At 37.7% G+C, this 14542-nt stretch overlaps 1 protein-coding gene across 2 annotated transcripts in view; it reads right to left on the reverse strand.

The window, feature by feature from the left end:
* Positions 1-439: 439 nt before the first annotated feature.
* LOC130426812 (uncharacterized) overlaps positions 440-14542 on the reverse strand; it is a 43832-nt gene continuing 29729 nt past the window's right edge. For both annotated transcript variants that reach the window (XM_056753758.1, XM_056753759.1), the window contains exons 13-19: positions 9618-9716; positions 3107-3202; positions 2525-2620; positions 2172-2270; positions 1807-1835; positions 1645-1701; positions 440-1517 (exon numbers count right to left, since the gene is read on the reverse strand). In XM_056753758.1, the coding sequence (XP_056609736.1) occupies positions 1458-1517; positions 1645-1701; positions 1807-1835; positions 2172-2270; positions 2525-2620; positions 3107-3202; positions 9618-9716 (536 nt within the window). In that variant the 3' untranslated portion in view covers positions 440-1457. The remainder of the gene's footprint in view (positions 1518-1644; positions 1702-1806; positions 1836-2171; positions 2271-2524; positions 2621-3106; positions 3203-9617; positions 9717-14542) is intronic.

Consider the following 14542-nt stretch of genomic DNA (forward strand, 5'->3'; position numbering starts at 1 on the left):
GTATGAAGTGAACAAGACTAGAACAAGCAGAACAAACCTCCATACAAATAAAAATGTGTCATAATGTCGTGTGTGATTGTGAGTCATTGAATGCTTGCTGAACATGGACTATAAATCTTCAGATGACCCAATAACACTTGTGAAAAGAGGATGCTGTGAACACCAGCTCTGGATCACATTATTGTCAAATATATCTTCATTGTCAGGAATGTTCGGGGAAAGAACCAAATTGCAGGAAGCGATAACAACTGAACATACGCTTTAATAACACACAGACAAAACCAAAACCCATGATGGGGTAAAAACGCAAACTAAACAATACAAACTTCAAAAACAAGACTTCCCACAAGGGGGCAAAAACACAAGGGAGCAGGAAAACTAAACTTACACGTGCACACAATCAAAGACAGAACTAAGGAGACCCATCATCAAGACGAGGTAATCACATGGTAAGTTTTAATCAAACATAAGGCAAGGTCACAAGTCAGAATGAGTCAGCACAGGACAGCAAACACAAGGGCATTAAATGCAGGAGCGAGTGTATGGCATGTCAAAACAAACAATGTCATGTCTTTCTCTACACTAAACACGTGAGTCTGTCATGATCCTGCCACAAGACTACATTTACATTTACTCTTTTATCCAAAGCATTGTCCTATACATTTGTTTCTAAGTATGTGCAATCCCCTGGGTTCAAACTCGCGATGTTGTCATTGTTAACATCATGCTCTTTCCACTGAGCTACAGGAAAGCATTGACTAAGGAAAACATGTCCAAGAAAGCAGAATCATGACCTTTATGATCATCGTATTGCTATAAAACGGACATTCATTTTGATTTATACTACATTACAAACACACTTGATATGAATTAAAGACTGATCTGATTCTGACTGATAACAAATAAACATTTTCTGTACAGCTGCTTTGAAATGCATTGTGAAAAGTTCTCCACAAATGAATGTGAATTGATATAGTGAACAAAATGCGTTCAGTTATATTTTGTGTTTAAATGAATTCATACGAAAAAATCCACAACGTTCAATCTATTTCATCTAGAAGACATTTTTAATAATTCAGCATCTTAACATAAAAAACATTTACAGATTCAGTGTTGCAAACAGATTCAAACCTGAATGTCAAGTGCAGTGTTGTGACACGTGCTTAAATATTTACAATATTAATAATCTCTCACTGAAATGATCAGTATGGGTGGAAATGATCCAGAAACTGAAGATTTATTGATCCTGTACAATACTGTCCTGACATCACTGTGAACTTGAGACTCAAACCATGAACTCTGATCATATACAGTGACCTCCATAATGTTTGGAAAGTTCAGCTCAGAGATCTAACAGTGTTTATGAATCATCTTCTGTCATGTTTGTGAGATCACTGACTCAGGCTGAGTTTCTTTATGTTCTTCAGTATCCTGATCTTTATTCTTCATGAGAGGTTTCAGTTCTGTTGTGGTAAGTTCTGATCCAGTAGCTGGAGACTCACCTGGTCGTGCTGCTCCTGTTCACGATTCATTAAACAATATTAATAACTAAGAATATTAATTAGGACTGTTATCCAACATGATATTAATCATTTTCTTATCATGAAGGTCAATTAAATTCATGAACTCTTATTAGATCCTCACCGGTGAATGTTGATTCTGGTCCTGCTGTGATCTGTTGGCTAAAGTTCTCATTCTCGTCTGTGTTAAGAGCAAAACATGTTATTTAAATGGTGTGATTTTCAGAATACATGTCGTATGAAGCTAAAAGTGTCAAATCAATGCAGTTTTATACATGATACTGACCTGACAAGACTTCAGACACGCTTGAATCTCTGTGAGATCACAACAGTGAGAGAAAAGATATTTAGTGCATTTTCTAGTCTATCAGCTATTAAACATTTGCTGTCAATCAAACACAAGCTTACAGATCAACACACACACGCGAATCACACACTTTCACACAAGACAACAACAGGACAACAAATCTAACGATCAAGTGTTTACAAAAGACACATGACTGGTCAGATTTATATATATAATAATACAAAAGCTTCATAAATTATTCCTGTATGAAATGAAAAGAAACACATGAGACAGAAAGTCATATGAAGATCAGCTCATATAATGTCACCAGATGGTTTAAATAAACAAGATCAGTTTTGACTCACTGGATGAAAGTTGTCCTGAAATCACCACAGACAATAAGAAGAAACATTCAGAGGGAAAGAGAATAAATCTCAGATCCATCACTGCACGCTCGCCATTAACTGATGAGAAACAAAGAGAAGACATTTATATTTATATTATCAGCACATAAAATCATTACACATTTAACTACAGATGAGAAATAATGATTTAAATGTTTTTGTGATTTAAATGATTTAAATGTTTTTGTGCTTTAAATGATTTCAATCATTTGAGAAAAAAAGTTGAAATATTTCTGTATTCAGTATCTCAATAGAGACCTACAGCACTGAATCTTGTTTAAAACCACTGATATTAAAATGTTTTGTGTTTTCACCTGTTTTCAGTATCAGTTCTGTTATCAGAAAAAAAGCGCCGATTAAAACAACACCAACTGATCCAAACACATACAGAGAGACAAAACGATGAAAATCTGTAATGAAAGACAAAGATCAAGACATTACTGCACAAATCAACTTTACTAACAAAAAACGCTTTAATAACATCATCATTTAAACACTAAAGCTAAATAGTTATTCTATTGTAGACTGATTCAAAGATTTTTATGTAAGAAAATGATCCCACGGCCAATATTTAGATAAACAAAAAACGAAAACATTACATTTATAAAAATAATGTCTGACTCTTTGTAATATGTAATCTCTTTGTTTTACGTTTCATCTGTGTGATATTTCAGTCCTTCAAAAGTAATGGCGTATTAGATTCATATTTAATGTGTAACAGTTTGAAATCTTTCTTCCTAAAAACTCTGTCTCTTTTAAACACTAAAGATCTGTTTATAATAACACTGATCTCTTAAAGTCTATAACTGCACATGTAGACAAACTGATGAAGATTAAAGCAGAGAAACACAGAATCACACAAAGAAGATGTTTAAAGTAGATCAGCAATACTGTACCCAGATCAATAGAGAAAAAAAAACTCTGATCTGTGAATCCGAAAACTGTCCAGAGTATCTGCAGAAACACCATCACACACGCCCATCCAACAGGATCTGTGAATTAAAAACACCAAAATATTTTATACTTTATAAGATTGACAGATATACAGGACAAGAATGAACAGAGAGAGAGAGAGAGAGAGAGAGAGAGAGAGAGAGAGAGAGAGAGAGAGAGAGAGAGAGAGAGAGAGAGAGAGAGAGAGAGAGAGAGAGAGAGAGAGAGAGAGAGAGAGAGAGAGAGAGAGAGAGAGAGAGAGAGAGAGAGAGAGAGAGAGAGAGAGAGAGAGAGAGAGAGAGAGAGAGAGAGAGAGAGAGAGAGAGAGAGAGAGAGAGAGAGAGAGAGAGAGAGAGAGAGAGAGAGAGAGAGAGAGAGAGAGAGAGAGAGAGAGAGAGAGAGAGAGAGAGAGAGAGAGAGAGAGAGAGAGAGAGAGAGAGAGAGAGAGAGAGAGAGAGAGAGAGAGAGAGAGAGAGAGAGAGAGAGAGAGAGAGAGAGAGAGAGAGAGAGAGAGAGAGAGAGAGAGAGAGAGAGAGAGAGAGAGAGAGAGAGAGAGAGAGAGAGAGAGAGAGAGAGAGAGAGAGAGAGAGAGAGAGAGAGAGAGAGAGAGAGAGAGAGAATGAGAGAGAATGAGAGAGAATGAGAGAATGAGAGAGAGAGAGAGTCATGCTTTACTTCAGCTCTTAAAATTGTACAATATTTTCCCCTCTAAACTGAACCAAACCCGACAAAACCCACATTAAATTGAAGATAAAAGAAGAAACTCAGAAGAAAACTGAAGATCAAAATTTTTTATACACTTTCTTTAAATCAATTTTGAATAAAAACAGCAGGAGATTATTAACAGAACAACACAGCAGATTTCAACCGGAAACAAACTTCAATCAACAAACAGGCAAGTTTTCTTCATCTCTATGACTTTCATAATTACAAAAGAAGAAATACGACAAAGAGACATACATATTTAACTAGAGCTAAATTAGCAACGAGAGTGAGAGTTAAAATGGAGAGAACAGAGACAGCAGCAGCAGCAGGAGCGCTCCTCCCCTGACACTGGAGCTAGAGGAAGAGGAGGAGCTTATCCTGGACTGACACACAGCTGGAGGAGTCTGTCACTCAGATACGGATCAGTCTTTCCCTACAGGAGGTGGAACTGGTGGAACTCAGAGAACTGATGCTATCACACACAATATCAAATGAGACCATGAAAAATCTAGAAAACCAACTTCATCAGATGAAAAAAGAATTTAAAGCGAGTGTTGAAGAGCTGAGAGGAGAAATTTAAGGACTGCAACAAGAAAGAGAGACAATAAACAGAGAGCTAAAAAGTGTCAGAGAGGAGCTGACTCTCAGAGAGACAGAAATACAAAGCCTGAAAAAACAGACCTCCATACACGAGTCCTCCATACAATCCAACTAAAATAACACTGAGCCATCAACACATCCACTTCTGACACGTCCTGAGACAAACACGCCAACAACACAGACTGATGCCTCTGAACAACCCCAGGATCAAGAGAACACATTTGCAGAAATAGACATTTTAATGGACTCAAATGGCAAGTTCATCAATGAAAAACAGCTCTTTCCAAACCACAAAACAGTGAAACTTTGGAGCCCAAACACAGACAGTGCCCTTCGACAGCTCGACAAAGAAAAACTGGGTGACCCCAGTCACATCATCATTCATGTGGGGACCAATGACCTGCGGACACAACAGGGGCGACTGAACACGTGGCAATTAAAGCAACACAGACGTTCCCAACATCAAAAATAATCATCTCCACCATACTGCCCAGAACTGATTTCCACCTGCGTACAATACAGAGAGTCAACACAGACATCTCACGTGGATGTGCCGGAATACCAAACGTTCACCTTGTACATCATTCTACATTGAACATTGACCATCTTCACGAACTCGTCCACTTGCGTAAAGACTGTTTGAATGTGTTTGCCAAAAATCTCAAAGATATTGCACTTGGCAGAACCCCTGGCAGTCCCAGCAACAAAGAATCCAGCAATCCTCAACAAAGGAGACGCTTTCTCCAAACATAACCACACGAGGTCTTCTCCCCAAATCCAGATGAACGCTATCACGCAGTGCCCTGGAGACTTCATTAACAGCAACCTATGTCTCAAAACTGTCACCCCGTCCCCCTGTACCCACATCCTGAACAACAGCAACCACGTTTTCGACCTTTACATCCGCATCACCCTGTCCCCCATCAGCAACACCAAGACCATGAGCCACCACATCAACAGCGGAGAAAAGAGCCACTACTGAGAAATGCCCCGAGGACGGAGCAGATGTCCATTCCACAACCCAACCCACACAGATCAGAACGGCCGGAGCAACTCAACTACGCTGCAGCCTTAAAAGGCCAAAAGGACACCGAAAGCACCAATCTAAGAGAAATTAAAGACATGCTGAACTTAATCTGTAAGGGGCTGATGGACAAGTAGTGAGTAGAAAACAACAAACTGTTGTGAATTACAATATATCAATACAGTAATAACAGTATGGTAAAAGTAACCTTTATGTATACTTACATGATTTACATTGATATTCAACGGGTTTAAGTCGGGTTGGTTTAATTATAGAGGAATGTTAAGATTGTTTGTGAAAGACACATGAAACCTCTGACAATAACACTATGGAACATTCAGGGAATACATTCATCCAGTTTGGGATGTAAAACCAAAACCCTGGACTTTAAGAAAAGTGTTTTAGACACAGACATAATAATATTACAAGAAACATGGCACAGAACTGATGAGGTCACTTTTTGTCCCCCAGGTTATCGTGAAATATCACTATCATCTAAAAAACATGAAAAGATTACACGTGGGAGAGATTCAGGCGGAACAATCATTTGGCACAAGCTTGACATTGATAAATACATCAAACTAATCAAAAAAGAAGAATCACATGTCTGGCTGAAAATCAATAATCAACTCAGTCAAACTACAAAAGATATATTTTTATGTGCCCTTTATATGCCTCCCTCTGAATCTCCCTATTATAATGAAAACATCTTTGAAACCCTCCACAGTCAAATTAACCATTTCCAGGCCCTAGGAAGTGTGTTGGTATGTGGGGATCTCAATGCAAGAACAGGGTCCTTACCCGATTACACCACTGATAATGGTAATAATTATATATTTGGACATATTTTGGAAAAACTTTTAATTGAGCTCTGCAGAAGTCTGGACATATACATCATCAATGGCAGAGTGAGAGGAGGTTCTCTAGGACGATACACATACGGTTCCTCTCATGGTTGCTCAACAGTTGACTACATGATCACAGATTTAGATCTGTTCTCTTTCAAAAGCATTCATAGTCAAACCACTAACACCGCTCTCAGACCACAGCCAAACTATTCTATATCTAAAAAGGGAAGAAAACACAAACGTACATCCACAATCTGAACCCAGTAAGCTATATGACATTAAAAAGAATTATAGATGGTCTCAAAATAGCACTGAACAGTACCTGACCGCAAATGACCACCCTCAGGTGCAAATACTCTTAGATAACTTAACAGAAAAAATATATTCTCCTAAGGCTGATGGTGTGAATGTGGCGGTAAAAAAACGTAAATGACATATTTGATTGTTTAGCAACAATATCCAACCTTAAAATCACCAAAAACCTCTTGAGAAAAAACGAGAAGACTGGTTTGATTCGGACTGTAAAAGAATACAAAAAAATTTAAGACATCTTGCAAATCAAAAGCACAGACAACCAGACAGTGCAGAGTTACGTCTCCGTTATAGCGAGGAACTAAAGAAATATAAAAATACACTCAGAACAAAGAAAGAACGCTACATCCAAAATCAGCTTAAAACAATTGAAGAATCTATCCATTCAAACAGTTTTTGGGAAAACTGGAATATCTTGAATAAAAGAACCATGAGCCAATAACTATTCTAAACGGAGACACCTGGAAAAATCACTTCGAACAACTTTATTGTAAAATAAACATGAATACAGAACAAACACAGATATATGAAAAATTAAACCAGATGGAAAACATAATTGGCAAATACCAAAATCCACTAGACTACCCAATCAGTGAAAAAGAGCTCAGTGATAAAATGGAGAAGCTGACTGCAAAAAAGTCAAGTGGATTAGATGGCATCATAAATGAAATGATAGGAAATATAAATCACACATTCAAACTGGCCATACTGAAACTATTAAACCTTATTTTAAGTGTTGGATATTTCCCAGACATATGGAATAAAGGACTCATAACGCCCATTTTTAAGAGTGGTGACAAATCAGATCCAAATAATTACAGAGGGATCTGTGTGAGCAGTAATCTGGGAAAATGATTCTGCAGCATCCTCAATACAAGATTCATACACTTCCTTACAGAACATAGCGTCATAAACAAAAGTCAGATCGGTTTTTTACCAAATTATAGAACCTCAGACCATATCTAAACACTACAAACTCTGATCAATAAATACATTCATCAAAAAAAGACAAAAATATTTGCTTGCTTTGTAGACTTCCAAAAAGCCTTTGATTCAATTTGGCATGAACGTCTGCTGTCTAAACTACCAGAATCAGGCATTGGGGGTAATGTATACAACATTTTAAAACTATGTATCAAAACAATAAATGTGCAACCAAAATTGGGAATAAACAAACAGAATGTTTTCCTCAAGGAAGGGGGGTGAGACAGGGATGTCCACTATCACCGACCCTCTTCAATATCTACATTAATGAATTGGCAAAACTCTTAGAGAAAAACTCAGCGCCTGGTCTCACACTACATGACTCCAACATAAAGTTTCTGCTGTTTGTTGATGATTTGGTCCTTCTATCTCCAACTCAAGAAGGTCTACAGCAAAGCCTAGACACTTTGCATGAATTCTGTCAGACCTGGGCCCTGACTATTAACACCAGCAAAACCAAAATATTAACATTCCAGAAAAGACCCAGAAATCAGGGAAAAACACAGAATTTCACCCTTTGCGCCACCAAAATTGATCACGTCACAACCTACACATACCTGGGGTTGAAAATAAGTGCCGCTGGAAACCTAAAACTGGCCATGAATGAATTGAAAGATAAAGCAAGAAGGGCATTTTACAGCATCAAAAAATCGATCCAAATTGAAATACCAATTAGAATCTGGCTGAAAATATTTCAATCTGTCTTAGAACCGATTGCACTGTATGGCAGTGAAGTGTGGGGTCCTCTCCTGAACCATGAGTTCAACCAATGGGACAAATCCCAGATTGAAGCCTTACATGCTGAGTTCTGTAGGAGTATCCTCAGAGTCCAGAGAAACACACCAAACAACGCATGTAGAGCAGAACTCGGTCAATTTCCTCTACTGATGCGCATTCAAAAACATACCATCAAATTTTGGAAACATCTAAAACTGAGTGACCCCAACTCGTTTCACTTTAAAGCCCTAAAACACCAGGAACTAAACACTGAAACAAGTAGAATGATTCAGATGATCCTAAAACTACAAAATCAAACTAACACAACTAACAACACTCAGCATCACGACACTGACACACTCATACACAACATTCAACCCAATCACATGATAAAAGTACAAAAAGAAAATTACCTGACTTACTGGACTGAATCAACAAGAAAACAAAGTAAACTTGAATGTTATTTGACCCTTGATAGAAATTATACGACAGCAGAATATCTGAGCACAGTGAAAGATTGTAAATTAAGAAGAACAATGATGAGATACAGACTGAGCAATCACACTCTTCACATAGAGAAGGGGAGACATCGACAGAACTGGTTACCCAAAGAGAGCCGCATCTGCCCATACTGTGAGCGAGGAGATATAGAGACAGAACAACACTTCCTCATCAGCTGTCCCAACTATCAGGACATTAGACAACAAAACACAACTCCAATATTTATTAGGAGAGAAGCAGGATTGTATTTTACTGTTACATTGTAACAATTGTCATGCCAATAAAGCACTTGAAATTTAAATTGAGAGAATGAGAGAGAGAGAGAATGAGAGAGAGAGAGAGAGAGAGAGAGAGAGGGAGGGAGAGAGAGAGAGAGAGAGAGAGAGAGAGAGAGAGAGAGAGAGAGAGAGAGAGAGAGAGAGAGAGAGAGAGAGAGAGAGAGAGAGAGAGAGAGAGAGAGAGAGAGAGAGAGAGAGAATGAGATGAATACATGACACATCAAAGTCACAACCGATCAGAATATCTTCAGTATGAGTATCATGTTTACTGCACATTTACAGAAGTTAACTGATAAATATGAAGATGAATTGTACTTTAACACAACTTCACTTCACTTCACATCATTTCTTAACATCATAAACCTCCACACAGTTCTGTATATTCTGTATGGAAGTGTTGTGTCTAAAGAAGAAGTTCCTGAAGTGTTTGTGAGGTCTGATTATATTTTCTAGATAAAGAACATATTATGTTTTATTTTCTTATGTTGTTAAAATATTTTCATACCTGTTTTATTTTCCAGTGTAAAGATGAAGAAGCCGATCATAAGTGCATTAATCCCTAATGTGACAATGAGCATCACTGTTCTCCTGAGCTCACGTGACCCTGAAAAAGTGTGAGAATGTTTTCATGAATAACACTTTACATACAAACACAAACAGTGATCATCAGAGTTTAACACAAGAAGAGTCACGTGAAGATGATCAGATATCAGATTAAACATCTAAACACAGATCATGATGATATTATCAAGAATCACTGAAGAATTAAAGATGAAAATATTTCTGCTCTTGTTCAAGTCAAAACCATTAAAAGACATTTATTAATGAGACTGATAATAATAAATATATGAATAATCAGGGTTGGTAAAGTGATGTATATAAATACACTACATAGAGACTTATACCATGGTCTGTTTGAATACTCGATTCTGATTGGATGGAGGGTGTGCAATAAAATCCTTTAACGCACGGATAGCTCCAGTCAGTTTGATTACATTTAAAATCACCTTACAAATATCTGCCATTGTCACCTGTTTGATCTAAAATTACACTGTAAACATCAATAAAAGCTTTAACTTGGCAGGTGATCGTGGTATATCCGCTTCGTGTTGGGTGTTACCAGGTCGTCGATAAAACCCTTATACACATGGCTAGCTGTGGATTACCCCTTACTAATATATATCATACTTAGTTCTATGCGATTTAATAGTGATTAAACATCGTCACAAAACCACACTGAAGTAAAACATGTTGACTGTAATTGTGTAATATTTCATTGAGAAAGATACGCTCTCATAAAGAAGTGAAAGCAGATGTGATTCATGTCATGACGCGACACTCAATGTTTCCAGAACTGAACCTCATTCACTTCACTTTCATTTCTGTACATATGTGTATGTTTGTGTATATAGTAGTGATGTCTATTGTATTGTGTCTATCATCTGTGGAGGAGCATGCAAAAGAGTTGTTTCATGTACTCATACAGAACATATAATTTACTGGACATAATATAATTTACTGTACATATACAGTACAACAAAGAACTTTGATGGAGAGTCTAAAGCAAGAGAAATCTCTAAAGTCACGGAAGCAGGGAGCCCAAAGCTGTAAACAAATGTGTTTTTTCTTTCATTTGTCATGATTCTCAGGGTGGGTGAGGTGAGAGACAGAGGACCCAAGTGAAGACAGGGATAATAACACGACAAAACAAAAACCTACAGGGGGGTTAAACAACATAACATAAAGGGACACATGAACAAGGGCTAACTACACCTAAACAAGACTAAAGTTAAACATATGACATAACTACAAATGACCAGACTAGACCAGACCAGACCAGACCAGACCAGACCAGACCAGATCGGACCAGATCGGACCAGACTAGACTAGACTAGACTAGACTAGACTAGACTAGACCTCACCCACAAGAGACACAAACAATGAACCAAACCAAGACAAGAGACACGAGATCAATATAAAGGGAATCAAATCAAGAGGGGACAGGTGCAGGGGATAAACTTATTAACACTAACTAGGAAACAGGAGGGCAGGAACAATGACAAGACCGGAAAGAGAGTATGGCAACTATTAGGTCCCAAAATAGTCTCTCTCCAACATAAAACAAATGATCCTGTCTGATTCTGCCTCAAAACCAAGAAATACCTGACATGGTGAGGCAGAATCATGACATCATTTGTCTTTATTTAATAGAGGAAAATACTATGACATAACCAACAAACCTCTATCAGACGTGTCTGTCATAAGGAGATATTCTAATACAGTTTAAGAGATAATAATTAATGTTTCCTTTTCTAAAGTGTTTTTGTTAAGTGCCTATTGTGTGAGTTTCTCGTTTAATTAAATAACAAAATAAAAGCATCATAAATCAGCCAAATCACGTTTTTCCTTAAATCTGTCATGCACAAGTTTGTGTTATGGTTAAGTTTTAGGAGGAGGACATAGAATTGATCTTAAAATCAATGATGACTTTATAATGTCTCGACAAGTAAAGCAAAACGTGTGTGTGTGTGTGTGTGTGTGTGTCAACAGAACGGACACTAATTTTCTGTCAAGTGAAGCATCAACAAACAAAGACATTTTCTTAAGTTATTTGAAGCAGATGTTATTCTATTCATTTATGAACAACATATAACCAATAAAATGTAAATATAAGACAAATGACCTGAAACACAAGTGCAGCAGACCCTCACTGTCATACTTTACACCTGAACTCAACTACATCTCACAGGTGAATATTGTTTCCTCCACTATATTTACATTCACAGAAGTTTGTCTACAGAGTCATCAGTTGTGTAATGACTCAGTCAACATGATCCTTCACTTCATCCTCCAGCACCTCATCTCCACATGAACCTCCAGCAGAATCATGTTTGTGGATTTCAGCTTTAAACACAATCATCTCGACTCTACAGATCAAACTCTCCAGCTGAACGTGTCTGAATCATGTGCAGGTGAATCACACACTTCCTGTCTGACAGGAAACAGAACGTGAGACTGAGAAAACATGTCTGTGTAACGGGCACGTACTGCACCCGCCTTGTAGGGGAAATTGCTAACTTACTTTGGAAGACTCAAAGAGGAAAGGATCTTGGTCCCCCTCCCAAGTACTTTTAGTCTCAGTGTATTGTGCATACACGGTTTAACTTACTCTGCTGTATAAAATACTAAAGGGACCGGTGTGTGTGGCTTCAGGTAAGTTCAAATGTCTGTGTCAATGTGGTGGCTATCTGAAGTGTAAATATGTGAAGCAATATTACATGATCAATTCACATTCCCAACCCACCGATACCTGACAGAACAAGTGAGACGCCCCGACTCCAAAGTTAGTTCCACAACAAAACTTCTGATGAAGTTTACTGTAACATTTAATCATTGAATTTGCTTTTCTTTCAGGATGTTAGGTTTTAGCAAAAGACAAATAACCAATAAGATATGAAAAATAAAAAACTAATAAACAATGTTATTTAAATAACTTTGTCTCTGTACATTACCTCGTGGTGCACAACAACCTTGTTTATAACACCCTCTATAATGAACACACGACTTACAATGAAATGAAACTAAATGTTTAGTATCACTTCAACATTAAAGTTTCATTCACGTGTATCAACTTTTTATAAAGTGACCCTTACAATTCACATATATTAACAATCTCAACAACACAACTTTTATTTACTCAACACTCGCATCTTGAATTTAGATTCAGTTCAGTGAATACCGTCAAACCAAACAAAACTCTCAAAGGTGTTTAGTGTATGTGAAGATGAATAACACCAGTCTGTTATAACAGTGAATGCGATGTCTTGCGTCGAACGTTGAGGGCGTAGATTTACGTAGAGAGCGTTGAGTTGCGTAGAGAGCGTTGAGTTGCGTAGAGTGCAATATACCAACTTTTCATTAACAAAAACGACTTTCTTCAAATCTGAGCAAAGACAACGTAGAGATATCACTTGGATGTGAGTGTAAACTTGAAAAATAACATCCAGCCGAACTTGTTTGGGAACAGGAAATATCCCGGAAACAACGGTTGCGCACGTGGCCTCCACGCACGTGCGACACATGTGGAGGAAACGATTCCTTCTCTCAAAACTCTCAAACTCAACACACACAAGCGAAACTTCCCTTAGAAGTCGTGTACGCAATAAATACAATCTTAACACAAAGTGCGTTAACGCCAGAACACTAACAAGTGCATATACTGGTGACGTTTCACGGCGTCGGTCACATTTCACATGTAACACGGAAAAATACATCAAAGCTCGTTCGGAAACTCTTCAAATCGGTAAAACAACGAAGATTACAGAGTTCTTATCAGACTCGACTTTGGCAGCTTCTCTAACACTGTCTGTGTCTTCCGATGTACGACACCGAACTGTTCATAGTTGCCAACTCTCGCGAGACAAATAAGGAACCTCAGCTTTAAAAACAATAAACTGTACAATTTCTTTACATTAAATGAGCCTGCAAGATTTAAACTGGACATTCTCGTTTATTTTAAAATAAAGAGCAGAAGATATTTAGCAAAAATCAGCAAACGGCAAAACGTGAGGCCACACTAACCTCACATCTTCGATGACTTGTGAGCAGAATAGGGATGAGAGATGGAAAAGAAGATAAAGATAACAGACTTAAAGGGCTTTGTTGTAGTTTTTCCATACTTGGGCCACTATGTTTGTGCCTCAAATTTACATGTTTTATTTATTTATGTCCATCTAAATGTCATCGCTTGGATTACAATGTCACGCGCCTGCACTTTGAATTAGATTTTTCTCCAATGAGGGGAGAGAGGGGGAGGGGCTGAATGTTTCCATAAATACGTTACAGAATTTATATTACGTCATTGATTGGCAATTAGCTGTAATCTGAAAGTGTCAATCAATGCATGCGAGTAAAACGGTGACCATGAATTTAAAGAAACGAAGTTGCTTGTCAAACTTTCCTAACAAGCAACAAATATTTTTTATATAAACCCAAAAAAACGCAAGTCGCGATTTATATTTTTTTTTAACGCGACTTGATGAAAACAAGCCCATAGTGTCGGATTATAAAAAGATTTGGCAACTATTGAACTGTTCCGTGTGGTCTCTCAACCAACTCACTAACGTCTGATTTACGTGACGTATCCATTCACACACACAGAAAATCTGTCGTCAAAATAAAAGTCTCCAAGAAAATACATTCAAATATTAATACCGCCTCCCTCAAGTCTCTGATGTTTCTCCTCTTCTCTCTGTTCACCAACAATCTGTCAAACTACTGAAGTTTAGACCACACCTCCCTCACTGGACTCATCTCTCTCTGATGAAGAATATCAGAATAATCTGGAGCTCAACGCTGTGAAAACAGTGGAGATGATGTTTGACTTCAGGAGGAACACAACACCAGCCGCCCATCACTCTGTTTGACTCC

This window comes from Triplophysa dalaica, chromosome 7, assembly GCF_015846415.1.
Source record: "Triplophysa dalaica isolate WHDGS20190420 chromosome 7, ASM1584641v1, whole genome shotgun sequence".
In the NCBI taxonomy this organism is placed as follows: Eukaryota; Metazoa; Chordata; class Actinopteri; order Cypriniformes; family Nemacheilidae; genus Triplophysa; species Triplophysa dalaica.